Raw genomic sequence first — 15308 nt, 5'->3', positions numbered from 1 at the left:
CTCTGTGGTTGATTGCTCTGCACTGGATCTTGTTATAGATACCCAGCCTTCCCACTGAGCCCCGTGAGTGAGTTCTGCCATCTCCTCATCATCAACAGTAATTGCTTGGTATTTTTAGGTTGCCAGCGTAGGGTAATTAAAACAAATAGAGGAAGATAGCACAGACAGAGATCTCCCTGGGCTCTCCAGGGGTAAGTGGGGAGAGGTCACGCACGCTGCTGTTTTCAATTAGGCACCACTGCACCGATGAGGCTTTTATTGAAGAGGGAGGGGGGAGGAGGGTGAGGCTGCTTATGTAAAATAAGGGTTAAGAGACAAAAGAGGTTTCAGGCCTGCTTCAGGAGTGAGATGGTTAGCTACTGTATCAGGATAGAGCTGTGCTCATGTTGGTGGTGCCTTGTTCATGCCAGCACACACTGTCTTTCAAAGCTACTTAGTATAACTCTACATGTCCCCCTCATAATATTCTACCATTGCACTGTACACATTAAGAAATAACCCTATTTTTAAAAGCCATTTTCAGATACAACCCATCAATACAACAGTCATGTTCAACAAAAGGAAAATGCTATTTGTTTAAACAAACAAAAACGAATTTGTTAAAGTTTATTCTTAAACACGATATGTTCATATATTTCAAATGAAATGTACATTAGGATCAGAAAAATTAACAACTAAATCTTCTACGTCATGTTACATATTGAAATAAATAGACCTCATATACAATACCTTCAGAAAGTATTCACACCCCTTGACTTTTTCCAAATTTTGATGTATTACAACATGAAGTACATTTTTTTATTTTTTATAAATACATTTAATTAATTTTATCACTGGCCTACACACAATACCCCATTATGACAAAGTGGAATTATGTTTTTACAAATTAATAATAAATGTAAAGATGAAATGTCTTGAATCAATAAGTATTCAACCACTTTGTTATGGCAAACCTAAATATGTTCAGGAGTACACGTGCTTAAAAAGTCACATTATAAGTTGCATGGACTCACTGTGTGTGCAATAATAGTGTTTAACATTATGTTTGTATGACGACCTCTTCTCTGTACCCACCCAACACATACATAAAATTGTAAGGTCCATCAGTCGAGTAGTGAATTTCCAACACAGATTCAACCACAAAGACCAAGAAGGTTTACCAATGCCTCGCAAAGAAAGGCACCAAAAACATAAAAGGCAGACATTTTTAATATCCCTTTGAGCATGGTGAAGTTATTAATTGCACTTAGATACAGGCGTCCTTCCTAACTTAGTTGCCAGAGAGGAAGGAAACCGCTCAGGAATTTCACCATGACGCCAACAGCGACTTTAAAACAGTTACAGAGTTTAATAGCTGTGATAGGAGAAAACTGAGGACGGATCAACAACATTGTAGTTACTCCACAATACTAACCTAATTGACAGAGTGAAAAGAAGGAAGCCTGTATACAATAAAAATATTCCAAAACATGCATCCTGTTTGCAACAAGGCACTAAAGTAATACTGAAAAAAATGTGGTAAATCAATGAACTTTTTGTCCTGAATACAAAGTGTTTGGTTTGGGGCAAATCCAATACAACACATTACTGAGTACCACTCTCTATATTTTCAAGCATAGTGGTGACTGCTTCATGTTACGGGTACGCTTGTAATCGTTAGGGCCGGGGAGTTTCAGGATAAAAAAAGAAATGCAATAGAGCTAACCACAGGTAATATCCTAGAGGAAATCTTGGTTCAGTCTGGTTTCCACCAGACACTGGGATATGAATTCACCTTTCAGCAGGACAATAACCTGAAGGCAGCAAGGCCAAGACATTGAAGGTTCCTGAGTTGTTCCAGTTTTGACTTAAATCTACTTCAAAATGTATGTCAAGAACTGAAAATGGTTGTCTAGCAATGATCAACAACCAAGTTGACATTGCTTAAAGGATATTTAAAAGAATAAATGGGCAAACGTTGCAAAATCCAGGTATGGAAAGCTCGAGACTTACCCAGAAAGGTGCATCTACAAAGTATTGACTCAGGGGTGTGAATACTTACGTAAATTATATATTTCTGTATTTAATTTACAATAAATGTGCAAAAAATTCTAAAAACATGTTTTCACTTTGTCATTATGGGCTATTGTGTGTAGATGGGTGAGAATGATATATGTTTTAATCCATTTTGAATTCAGGATGTAACACAAAAAAAGGTGGAATAAGTCAAGGGGTATGAATACTTTCTGAAGGCACAGTATAATTCCATGATCAGCAATAAAAATACATTATTGATTTCATTTCACGGTGTCGAGACTCTTTAGGTACGGTACCTTTCACAACACCCAGGAAACTATGAGGAATCTCTCTGGGCAACTCCACAAGCTCACTGCTACGGAACAGAGCAGCCCTCCATCTCCATGATGACAGCCCTTGTAGAGAAGAGAGTCTACTCTCGTTTTATCACTGAGTCCAACACCAGCCCTCTTCCTGTTGGTTAAGCTTTCAGCTGCTGTAGTCTCTATGTTAGATGGGAGGAGGAGGTAGACCATGTTGTCAGGTCAGGAAGTCCCAGGAAGGTTGTAGAGACACAGAAAGGTGAACATCATGACAACAAGCACCAGACCAATCAGAACCTGCTGGACCCACAGATACTGGTCCAGCTTCTGCTCCAGCCGGGCGTTACACACCATCACACGCATCAGCTGCAGAGGAGAGCATTTGGTAACTTCATCTTACTAATGTATTCACTTTTCAGTTTCCCATATCAATTTGACACCATGAAAATGTATAATGCTTGTAATAGTGTAAAAAGGGGGGAAAAAAGAATATAAACAAAATAAATCAAAGTTAAAACACAGCTAATACTGTACATTGATAAATATTATATAGGTTAATGTATTCTTGTGGGTGGAGAAGCATCATCCAATAGGAGTGGAGAGCTCACCGTTGTGTGCAGGTCTGGGTGGCCATTGGCTCCTCCTTCAATTGGGCTGTCACTTCCACAGGTCAGGATGGGCTTACTGCTCTCCAGGATGTGACATCGTAATCTACAGGAAGGACAGGACACAGTCACGTCCAATGATGTGTATAAACCCTGGATGACTGACTGTGGGCGCTGTATTGAAGCCACCGCGCAGCCATCTTGGTACTCCTCCTCAATTATAAAAAAAAGATTTTGCATTTATTAAATGTCTACATTAGTTTGACAGGTTTATTCTATTAAAGACACCTTAATGCACGTGTCAAACTCATTTCACAGAGGGCCGAGTGTCTAAGTCTTAATTGAAAGGAAAAACCCAAAACCAGCAGGCACTCGGCCCTCCGTGAAATGAGTTTGACACCCCTGCCTTAATGCATACTTTTTTATTATATTATGTGAGCTAAACATAAAAATAAGAAAATGAAAAATGATATTTAAAAATGTACTAACGTTACTGTCCCGACTACAATTTCAGTTTATGTGACAAAACAAGCAAGTATAGTGTAGAGAACTACTAGCACAGCACCAGGACAGCAACACAATTAGACCCAACCAAATCATGACACAACTAAAAGATAATTACTTGACACATTGGAAAGAATAACATTTTAAAAAAAGACCAAACTAGAATGCTATTTGGCCCAAAACAGAGAGAGTACACAGTGGCAGAATACCTGCACTTCCTAACCTCCTGCCAAATGTATGACCATATTAGAGACACATACTTTCCTCAGATTACACATATACACAAATAATTTGAAAACAAACCCAATTTTGAACTCCCATATCTATTGGGTGGAATACCACAGTGTGCCATCGCAGCAGCAAGATTTGTGACTGTTGCCACAAGAAAAGGGCAACCAGTGAAGAACAAACACCACTCTAAATACATCCCATATTTATGTTTATTTATTTCCCCTTTCATACTTTAACTATTTGCACATGACATTTGAAATGTCTTTAGTCTTTTGGAACATTTGTGAGTGGAATGTTTACTGTTCATTTTATTGTTTATTTCACTTTTGTTTATTATCTACTTCACTTGCTTTGGCAATGTTAACATATGTTTCCCATGCCAATAAAGCCCTTACATTGAATCACTGTACCATCTAAACCGCTGTGAAATATCTTTCCAAAGTAAAAAATATAGAATTTTCAGCTGTTTGAAGCTGGAAGTAAAAGATACAAAAAGGAAACTTAGCGCACATCTACCACTTCTTAGACTTGCTTTCAATGAGAATGACAGATCTATAACAAATATTTATATGTGAATTTGGTCAGGGCGCCCAAAAAGTTACATATTGCAGCTTTAAATACATGTAATTTTGCCCTTGAAACATTTGAAATACTGTAGAACTCCATTAATTACTATGGAAGACTGCTCCTACTACGGATTGCCCATATGGTCGACCGCTGGCTTCAAAGCCTCTCAATGGCCAATACATAGCATCAGCAATCCAGGGTTTATATACGTCATTGGTCACATCAGGGAAGACTGAGGAGAGGGGATAATCAGCCTGCTCGGTCACTGACATACCCCAGCCATGCTGAGGCAATCTGTGCTGTACACTGCAAGACCACGATGGGTTTAGTGAATCAAAGTTATCTTGAGGTCATTATAGATGTTGATGGTGGCATATTAATGACTGCTTGCCCTTTGGCTCAAAATGAATTGTTTTACTCATTTACATACACTGAGTTTACCAAACATTAGGAACACCTTCCTAATATCGAGTTGCACCACCCCCTTTTGCCCTCAGAACAGCCTCAATTGGTTGGGGAATGGATTGTACACGTTGACTCCAACAGTTGTGTCAAGTTGGCTGGATGTCCTTTAGGTGGTGGACAATTCCTGATACAGACGGGAAAAAGTTGAGCTTTAAAACCCCAGCAGTGTTGCAGTTTTTGACACAAACTGGTGTGCCTGGCACCTACTATCATATCAAAGGCACCCCCTGAATGGCACACGTACACAATCCATGACTCAATTGTCTCAAGGCTTAAAAATCCTTCTTTAATCTGTCTCCTCCCCTTCATCTACACTGATTGAAGTGGATTTAACAGGGGACATCAATAAGGGACCATAGCTTTCACCTGGATTCATCTGGTCAGTCTATGTCATGGAAAGTGCAGGTGTTCTTAATGCTTTGTACACTCAGTGTATATTCCCATCCATGAGGAGGCATTGATGATGATGTACCTGTGCTCCATGATCTTGGTTTTGGGCACGTCCTTCCAGAAGTGAGCGAGCTCTGGTGATCCAGCATCAGTGTTCTGCTCCATCTCTGCAGCCATAACCAGGAAGCGGTCCTGCAGAGATGCCTGGTAGCCTGCACAAACACATCCATGAACTCATTGAACTCTGAATATTTTTTTTATCTCAGTATATTGTTCAGTTTATGTATCTAGATTCCTACATTTGGATGGGATCATCTGTACAAAGTATACAGTTTAAACCCCACTGCTGTCAGAATCCAATAATCAGAAGATAGATCTGAAAGAGCTAACTCTGTCACAGCTGTGAACAGAAAAAGTGAGGGTTCTTATCCACTAAACTCAAACAAATGAACAAGATATAGGCGATAGACAGTGGCCCCGAAAACTGAATGAAGTTAAACCCAGAGAGAGAAGGAAACCCTCAAACTTTGGAATAATGCCAGAATTTGATTCTTCAAAAAACCCATATCTAGCACATCAGAAGCCATGACTGACATGTCCATGCTTGAAGGCCTCTGAACGTCTTATCAGCCAAGTCCCTGCATCCCTACTCAATGTTGGTCTCAAGTGATCAAGAGGAAAACATTGACCTTAGGGGTTTCAGCCTTCGACAGAGTACTGAGACTGGCTCAATAAAGTTAATTTACCCGCCGTTAGATTTCTGAAAGGCTCAGCTTAGGAGAAGATAAGAGATTATTATTTTATCACTCTTAAAATATGTATGTGAGGCAAAAGAAAGCTGTACTCTGTCAGCACTTTCCAAAGTTATTAGACTGAGACTGGACCTTTTGATTATTCTGAAGTTTCTTCTGGTGCATCTGGAAACATCCGAAGGAAGTAGATAAGAGGAGTGGGAGGGGAGAAAGAGAGAGAGCGAGAGATAAGTGCAGTACTCTACCTCCATGTAAGGACACCACTATATCCACAGAAGCACCCGGTTCACAGCAGCTGTTGCTGGGCTTCACTCTGTACTTCTCAGGTGCTGTGGTGCGTACCTGTGGAGGGAGACACTGTCAAGTCAGCTTGGAGATTGTTTATTTTCACACACATACACACACAGGTGCACACACAAGCACAGAGTGGCACGCTTGCACACACAGCGGCATGCACATACCTTGAAGGCCACTTGATTCTTGGACACATTATCGAGGATGATAAGACACTTCCTGTCTGACTCTTTGGATCCAAAGCTCAGCTCCTCTGCTGGACTGGAAGTAAGAGAGAAAAGACGTTACATTTTAGAGGAGAAACAGCACAGGCTGCATGAAGACAAGGCGGCCGGCAACGATTGAATTTGTGACTAACTTAACAAACTAATGTATTTTTCTTTACGAAGGCATTGGCCACAATGGCTATCTGGTGTTCAAAATAAGCCAATACATCTGTTAGAAGTCTTGCTTTACAGCGTGCTTTGTTGTTCCTCTTTGTGATATCTTAGCTTAATCGATCTGTTTGGCAAAGCTTCGTGAGCTTAGATGTTGCTTCCTGAGAGTGATTGCAGTATGATTCCCCAGGGACTTGTAGATTCTGTTAGCTTCCATTGCTACACATTTACTAAACAGCTGCTGGATCACCATCTAGCTCAATATTCTAGCTAACACATGGCAGATTATGTCCATCTGTGCTTGCATGTTTTTTCTGCTTTAAATAAACAAAAAGCCTTGTACACTACATCGATACTACGTGTATTTGCCATTTATTAGACTCAATTGATGTCAATATGTTCTTTATTTGTTCTTTAGAATATTTTTCAAGGAGGTTCATTCCAGAGAAATAGCCCCCGACTAACTGTATGTTCCCCGGGGCCAAACCCTCAGTCTCTGATGTGCTGTGCTCCTCCTGACCTATATGGAGCTGTCTGTCAGGCCCCTGGGTAGAAGGCAGGCTCAAGCCTAGCAGGCGTAGCTGAACCCATTTATGGGGAAAATGGAGAATTAAACCACATTATTACCCAGGTCTAGGGTGAAAACATCTGTGATCTTGCATTAAAGCTGTGAAATCTGGAGGAGCAGAGGAAAAATCCATGGCCTGAGAAAGTAGCCATGAGACGCTCTAATTCGCTCTCCAACACTCAGCGCACCAAATCCCAGCCCCTAACAGACCCCCCCCCCCCCAACTGCCTCAACAGGCTCAGGTTTAAGGGATAATTCTGTAATTTGATAATTCAGCCTCAGTGAACACTTCTCCACACTGTGCTGTGGACTGCTGCTGGCATGCTTCAGTACCTACTAAAAACTCAGTGAAATGGCCAACACGCTACAAAATTCCTGTGTAGCGTATATAAAAAGTCTAGCTGTACATTCCGTAGGCTACAGAGCTCTAAACAACAGATTGTTTTGTTCTTTGCCCCAGTAAAGCGTTGTGAGGAGCCCAGCGCTCCCGTGAGCCCGGAATGACTCTCTAGACTCCAGGAAACCTTTGACAAACACATTCTGAAGATCAAAGCATCCCCTCTTCCACCCTTCCAGCTCTGGTTCTGCCTTCCTCGTGGACTCACTGGAATCAGGGCTAACACAGCTCAGAGACATAATTGCATTTAAGGCTCATATAAATCTATTTATCACTCTAATATGTAGCCTGTAGCTGTGAAAAATCTCACATCAAAGAGTCTGCTCTCCAAAAAACTGAACTGGACGGAAATGACTCAGGAACATAGGAATGATCTAATTTAACATCGGAATACCCATCAATGGAGGCAGCTCTCAATACTGTACCTTGATGGATTCTGGGTTCTAACTCCTTAACTTGGGATAGGGTTAATTATCAGGTATCCTATTGAAATATTGAGTGCTTAGGTTTAGAGGGTCTACACCAGAAGTTAATGGTTATCTGTAGGAGGAAGGTATATGGTGTGTGCAATTAAGCTTGGAATGGGCTGAGTTCAGGGAAAACGATCATGTGGCAGCATTGATAAGGGGAGAGAGCCATGGACTAGTGATGAAGGGGGTCGAGGATCAGGTCAGGTCACGTTAAGGGAAAAGGAACCGTTTAATGCCTGTATCACTTAGTTTCCTGCTAGCAATAAAAATATACAATGTTTAGCGAGAAGGAGAAGACTCCACCCAAAGTGGGGTACAAATACCACCACTATTGTAAACATGTTTTTGTCTGTTCAGCTGTTCAATCCTTTGGGAAGAATAAACTTGGTTTAAGCTTTCACAGTGTCCGTCGAGTTCTTACTCTAACAATTAGAACCTAACAGTTGATGTTGTCAGCAGGATTCACCACGATTTATAGTCAAACCAGGGAGTCCAGATCAGTGGAGCAGGAGCTGGCAACAAACAAGGTAGGCACAGTCCCTACACCAGTTTCCACTCATTTTGACATATTGGGGAGATGAGAATCGTAGGCTGAACAATTATAGAATACGGACCTAGAAAGCCTGAGTTTATTCAGTAGGCCCATTGAGTAACGACCGGTCGTATGGTGGGTTCCTTTAGGGATAGGTCCCGAGTAGAGGTTTTCCTCTGCGAGATCCATGTAAAAATATGGTGTAGAGTAGGTTCCTTTAAGGATAGGTCCCAAGTGGAGGTTTTCCTCTACGAGATCCAGGCTGATATAAGGTGTAGGATGGGTTCCTTCAAGGATAGGTCCCAAGTGGAGGTTTTCCTCTGCGAGATCCACAAGTGACAATATAGTGTAGGGTAGGTTCCGTATAGGATAGGTCCCTAGCGGGGGTATTCCCCTGCGAGATCTGTAAGAGGGACGAAAGTCCCAGCTGCCGTGACAGTGAGGAAGTCGAGTATGTGGATAATGATAAGAAGGTTGCCTATAAATTCTGAAGGTAAGCCACATGCATGGTTAAAAGAAAAGCAATAAGATATTCGAACATTGTTTGAGTTACATGTATTAGCAGTAGCAATAAGGAGAGAGGTTGGTTTATGCCCTATGGGGAGGGGGAACCATGACATATTATGTGGAAATAGGAAGACAAGTGTGAATCATTTTGGTAATGTGTGTTATCAACAACAGTGATATTTGAGGCGCAATACTGGAATAAGACAATCAGTCATCAGTATTCTCCAGTAATACATTTGCAGACGCTCTAGTATTGGTTCTAATACAAGGTATTAAGTGCCGTGACCAACTAATAGGCACAAATACCATAACCATTCTCCGGGGAAGTGGGTAGCTCTACCTTGGAAAATAGTTAATGGAAGGTGCGTATTGGAGACGGGAGTGAAGAAATCTAAACACCCTGGACAACATCGGGAGAGGTTTCGGACTAATAACTATTGATATGGCAACAGACGGCCCTGATTCTCTCCTGTAAAGTGGAGCTAGAGGATTTTAATAAAGCTATGGAGGCGCTGAAAGAAGTGCACAAGCATTCTACCAATTTGGCTCGAATATGGGAAAAATTTTGCAAACTGTATAAAATTGGGCAGCACTTCCCTGTTGACGGAAAATTCTAATCAAATAAAGAACTCTGTTGTGGTATGGCACAAAGACATCAATGAGAAATGGCAAGCTCAATATACAAGTGTTCTGATGTCGGCGTTTTATCAACAGAAGAGTATAACTGAAAAAATGGAATTAGTAGATGTACTCAGCTACAGAAAGACTGGGTATGGGAGTACATTGATAGAATTTTTACTTCGGCTTTGACGTCAGTTTTGAAACCTGTGATCAAAATGCAATTGTGGGGGTAGTGGATGAAATAGAGCAGGATGCTTTGAGAGTGGAAAATAACTCCGCTCACTTCACAGTCGTGCGAGGGGTTAATACGGCCACAGGGAAAGTCACTAACTATAGTTTCAATTGCCAAGTTAAGACAAAGAAACGTAGCGGAAAAACATCAAAGCGTAGGGAGACAAAGTCCTGTTCTGGGTGTGGGGCTGTTGGTCATTGGAAAAGGGAGTGTAAAGTTGGAATGGAGCCTGCTGCATTCGGAGGAAATGCTGCCATGCAAGCGTTTGCCTCTTTTTCAAAAGAGCAGCAACAAATCCTCCTGAAAGTAGCAGGACAGGAAACTTACACATAGCGGTGTATGGCCTCGGTACGATCGATAGTGGTTCATAGAGATTCCAGTTTCTATGTGAAGAAAGATGTATGAGATCACGTTTAACACAACTTTTTAATAGATGCCAGGGATCAAATGTCGCAGATTCCTTATGATGAGAAATTGGCTAAATTTGTCTCAGGAAAAAGTATTTTGGGTTAAAGATTCTAGGCGAAATGCCAGGGGAATGGATGAGGTAACACATTTAAATTATCTGGCCAAACACTCCTTGCAACTCAGAAAACCTTGGGGGGTGGGGGTTATTCTCATGAGACATTTTATGTCGTTTTATTATTAAATAGATTTACATTTTATGTTGTCTTATTCTGAAATAGATTTCAGAATGGCCGAAAGGGTGGAGGGGTCACGAAGAATTAGCAAAGGGGTTACCAAACCTAAAATTAACTTAACTTTTTTTTTTGTTCATGAACATGGTGGTGCGGTGGTTATGGAGAATCATGGGGAAAAGAGACCAGTGAATCGTTGGACTCAGTGGCGAGATAAAGTTGCCATGTCTAAGGGTAGTACATGCTAAATAAAAGATAAATAAAGGATGGGGTGGATTAAAACAAACATTTCATGATTGGAGTAAGGACAGTGGATTTACCATTATCATCTTTGCTTTATAATTAATATTTTTGGATTGCTGATTACGATGTAGCATTGTGAATGCTAATGAAATCTACACTTCCTTTTCCAGAAGAGGGGGGGCTTTCATTATCTCTTGTTGGAATGTTCCCTGAGACTGTGGTCTTGGGGACAGCAGTTAGTGATATTTGGCAGTTTTAAGTATAAAAGTATCTGGATTAGGCCATAAACTCAGTTCCCAGATAAGTAAGGCCTGTTCATGTGTGTTTTTGGACCTACGGTTTACCACACACACACAGCTCACCGGTTATTAATATGCGTTAGTGGTGTTGATACTGTGGAATGTCTTTTCTGGGGTCTTTTCAATTTAGTTTTAAATTGGGTATGCAGAAGGACGGAAATGGTTGAAATGGTTTTAAATGGTTTCTGAAGGACAGGGAAAGAAAAGGGAGAGGAAATAGAGAAGGAAAAATATATGTTAATAAGGGTTGACAGTTACTCCAAATGGATTGTGATATGTGTATTGCTGATTTAATTTTAGTTTTAGTTTTGTTACAAATTTCACCAGATTGGGTCTGCTGGATTGTTGGGATACTCCCATGGGTTAGGGTGCTAACTCGCTGATCTGGTAACTCTTCCGAGAGGTCGCCAGTAAAATTAGGGAGTATGAACTCATTTTGAAAATGGTTTCAACTAACAGTATGTTGTTATGCTCTTTGACATTTGTCATAGAGATAATGTTAAGAAAATTGTGAATGTAATAATTTATCATATAGTCAATGCTTGTCTGGATTTCCTGAATCAGTAATTAATTGAACTAAACTGTTGTTCTGATCTGTCCTCTCTAGGTATTTTTTTTAATTAATTAATTTCTTTAACCTTTATTTAACTAGGCAAGTCAGTTAAGAACAAATTCCTATTCAGAATGACAGCCTAGGAACAGTAGGTTAACTGCCTTGTTCACTGGCAGAATAACAGATTTTTAACTTGTCAGCTCTGGGATTTGATCTAGTAACCTTTCGGCTACTGGCCCAATGCTCTAACCACTAGGCTACCTGCTGCCTCATGGAAGGTGACATCAGATGTTGTCTTGAATGCATGGTAGGAATAATTTGACCACGAACAGTGCGTGTGAACCTCAAAACCCTCCCTAACCGGCTGAAGAAATTAGCAATAAAGGCGTTCAATGCGACAGTGACATTTAACACTCCAAGCTGAGTCCGAGCCAAACCTGGGTACGGCGGCAGGAGTGTGCCATGAGTTCTGAGACCGCGCATGTAGAGTGAGCATGGAGAGAGATAACATTTAAACTTCTCTCATGCTGCTGGTGTACTGGTGGGAGAAATGGACCAGACACAATGGTGGTAGCGGCGGCTCAGGTGAGAGACTTGTGTACGTGGGAAAAGCTGATGACTTTATATTGAAATCAGGACATTACCAAGGGCCATCAAATGTGACAGGCAAGAGTTACATATGTGCCATTGGGAAGGAGGAAGTTCCGGGTATTGAGGAAGGTTTACACACTGCGAACAATTTAGACTAAGAAATCCTTGAGATACCGATCTTTCATTACCATGCCACTCACGACAGGAAAACAGGGAGAAAGGGGGTTGTAATGAAAATAGTTATTACCGGCAATAAAAGGTTCTGTTTATAAATGTACATTCTAACCGTGATGATGTGTGCTAGGTTGAGAAGCTCAAACTCAAGTGATAGACTCAAGAGTAGCGTTGATTAGGGCTACGCACTTGCCTATCAGGTGACGTGCCTATCAGGTGGTAATGGAGGAGATGGGGGGGAACAAACTGAAAATGACATGGCTTGGGAACACCTCTTGGAATCTGTGGTCTTACGGGGAAGACTGGGCGAAAGCATGAGGAGGCTTTTTAGGGCTTACATTTTTGCTAAACTCTGCAGAGAAGTATCCTGAAGACATAGTCAGGCTAAGAGAGAGAGGGAATTGTCATGTTATCAAACTTTGGGTTGTCATGCATATATAATTATACATAACTTACCACATTGTTAATACTGTTATGTTCCCAAGCCATGTTATTTTCACTTTGTTCCCCATCTCTCCACTGCCACCTAATAGGCACGTCACCTGATAGGCAAGTGCGTAGCCCTAATCAACGCTACTCTTGAGGTAACTCAGCACTGTATATGCTTTCACACCAATGCCTCCAGCATGTTGTCCAGAGTACAATTACCCTAACATCTATCCTTTCATCTGATGCATTAACCAATAAAGCTACTAACTCAACTATGATGTTTAAAGTGGCTCCCAGACCCAACCCATCTGAAACCTGAAATCCTGAAATCAACCTCAACTTAACTATAGCATGTCCGACAACAGGCTTTTATTTTTACAAGATGATTAGTAATGAGAAAGTTCTTCAAATGTAAATAGAGGCCTGAAGAATGCCGGTCTATAATCAACCTCAGGGTGAAGAATGCCGGTCTATAATCAACCTCAGGGTGAAGAATGCCGGTCTATAATCAACCTCAGGGTGAAGATTGCCGGTCTATAATCAACATCAGGGTGAAGAATGCTGGTCTATAATCAACCTCAGGGTGAAGATTGTCAGTCTATAATCAACCTCAGGGTGAAGAATGCCGGTCTATAATCAACATCAGGGTGAAGAATGCTGGTCTATAATCAACCTCAGGGTGAAGATTGTCAGTCTATAATCAACCTCAGGGTGAAGAATGCCGGTCTATAATCAACCTCAGGGTGAAGAATGCTGGTCTATAATCAACCTCAGGGTGAAGAATGCCGGTCTATAATCAACATCAGGGTGAAGAATGCTGGTCTATAATCAACCTCAGGGTGAAGATTGTCAGTCTATAATCAACCTCAGGGTGAAGAATGCCGGTCTATAATCAACCTCAGGGTGAAGAATGCTGGTCTATAATCAACCTCAGGGTGAAGAATGCCGGTCTATAATCAACATCAGGGTGAAGAATGTCAGTCTATAATCAACCTCAGGGTGAAGAATGCCGGTCTATAATCAACCTCAGGGTGAAGAATGCCGGTCTATAACCAACCTCAGGGTGAAGAATGCCGGTCTATAATCAACATCAGGGTGAAGAATGTCAGTCTATAATCAACCTCAGGGTGAAGAATGCCGGTCTATAACCAACCTCAGGGTGAAGAATGCCGGTCTATAATCAACATCAGGGTGAAGAATGTCAGTCTATAATCAACCTCAGGGTGAAGAATGCCGGTCTATAATCAACATCAGGGTGAAGAATGCTGGTCTATAATCAACCTCAGGGTGAAGATTGTCAGTCTATAATCAACCTCAGGGTGAAGAATGCCGGTCTATAATCAACCTCAGGGTGAAGAATGCTGGTCTATAATCAACCTCAGGGTGAAGAATGCCGGTCTATAATCAACATCAGGGTGAAGAATGCCGGTCTATAATCAACCTCAGGGTGAAGAATGCCGGTCTATAATCAACATCAGGGTGAAGATTGTCAGTCTATAATCAACCTCAGGGTGAAGAATGCCAGTCTATAATCAACCTCAGGGTGAAGAATGCCGGTCTATAATCAACCTCAGGGTGAAGAATGCTGGTCTATAATCAACATCAGGGTGAAGATTGTCAGTCTATAATCAACATCAGGGTGAAGAATGCCGGTCTATAATCAACCTCAGGGTGAAGAATGCCGGTCTATAATCAACATCAGGGTGAAGAATGCCGGTCTATAATCAACCTCAGGGTGAAGAATGCCGGTCTATAATCAACATCAGGGTGAAGAATGTCAGTCTATAATCAACCTCAGGGTGAAGAATGCCGGTCTATAATCAACATCAGGGTGAAGAATGCCGGTCTATAATCAACATCAGGCTGAAGAATGCTGGTCTATAACCAACCTCAGGGTGAAGAATGCCGGTCTATAATCAACCTCAGGGTGAAGAATGCCGGTCTATAATCAACCTCAGGGTGAAGAATGCCGGTCTATAATCAACCTCAGGGTGAAGAATGCTGGTCTATAACCAGCATCAGGGTGAAGAATGCCGGTCTATAATCAACCTCAGGGTGAAGAATGCTGGTCTATAACCAACATCAGGGTAAATGGATACATCAACTTCATCACAAAAGAGTACAATTAGCTAACAGAGCAACCTTGAACTATGTTTTGCACAAAAGTGTCGCTTGATCACTACTACAACATTCATTAGGCCATCCAATTTGCATGATGGGACTACAGTCTGTTCCATGGTTAATATGGGCAGTAATCATCGGTGTGATCAATTAATTCCATTGATTATTACTGCAAATTAACTGCACCAACTGATTTCCACTCAATAGCAGACATCCTTTATTTCTGTTTAGATACAAGATTAAACGATCCATCCAGATACAAACGTATCGATATCTGGCTCTGGGCTTGAGTGTCAACAATACATTCACTCTAAGCTCTACAACACCTTCAAATCCAGCATGTGGACATGGATTGGCTATAGCCTAGTCACTGTGCTACCAGTCGACTATTCTTTAAGCCTCGAGTGCAGCTGAGAGATATGCTGAATTC

The 15308-nt window shown here is 41.3% G+C and overlaps 1 protein-coding gene across 3 annotated transcripts in view; it reads right to left on the bottom strand.

Annotated features, from left to right (window-relative positions):
• Positions 1 to 592: 592 nt before the first annotated feature.
• mospd2 (motile sperm domain containing 2) overlaps positions 593 to 15308 on the bottom strand; it is a 31082-nt gene continuing 16366 nt past the window's right edge. For all 3 annotated transcript variants that reach the window (XM_014173961.3, XM_045707215.2, XM_014173960.3), the window contains 5 exons: positions 6294 to 6387; positions 6078 to 6174; positions 5163 to 5292; positions 2927 to 3029; positions 593 to 2684 (listed from right to left, as the gene is read on the bottom strand). In XM_014173961.3, coding sequence (XP_014029436.2) covers positions 2541 to 2684; positions 2927 to 3029; positions 5163 to 5292; positions 6078 to 6174; positions 6294 to 6387 — 568 coding nt within the window. In that variant the 3' untranslated portion in view covers positions 593 to 2540. The remainder of the gene's footprint in view (positions 2685 to 2926; positions 3030 to 5162; positions 5293 to 6077; positions 6175 to 6293; positions 6388 to 15308) is intronic.

This window comes from Salmo salar, chromosome 25 (genome assembly GCF_965601325.2).
Source record: "Salmo salar chromosome 25, fSalSal1, whole genome shotgun sequence".
Taxonomy (NCBI): Eukaryota; Metazoa; Chordata; class Actinopteri; order Salmoniformes; family Salmonidae; genus Salmo; species Salmo salar.
Note: the sequence above shows the minus strand (reverse complement) of the source record. Positions and strands in the feature narration are given on the sequence as shown.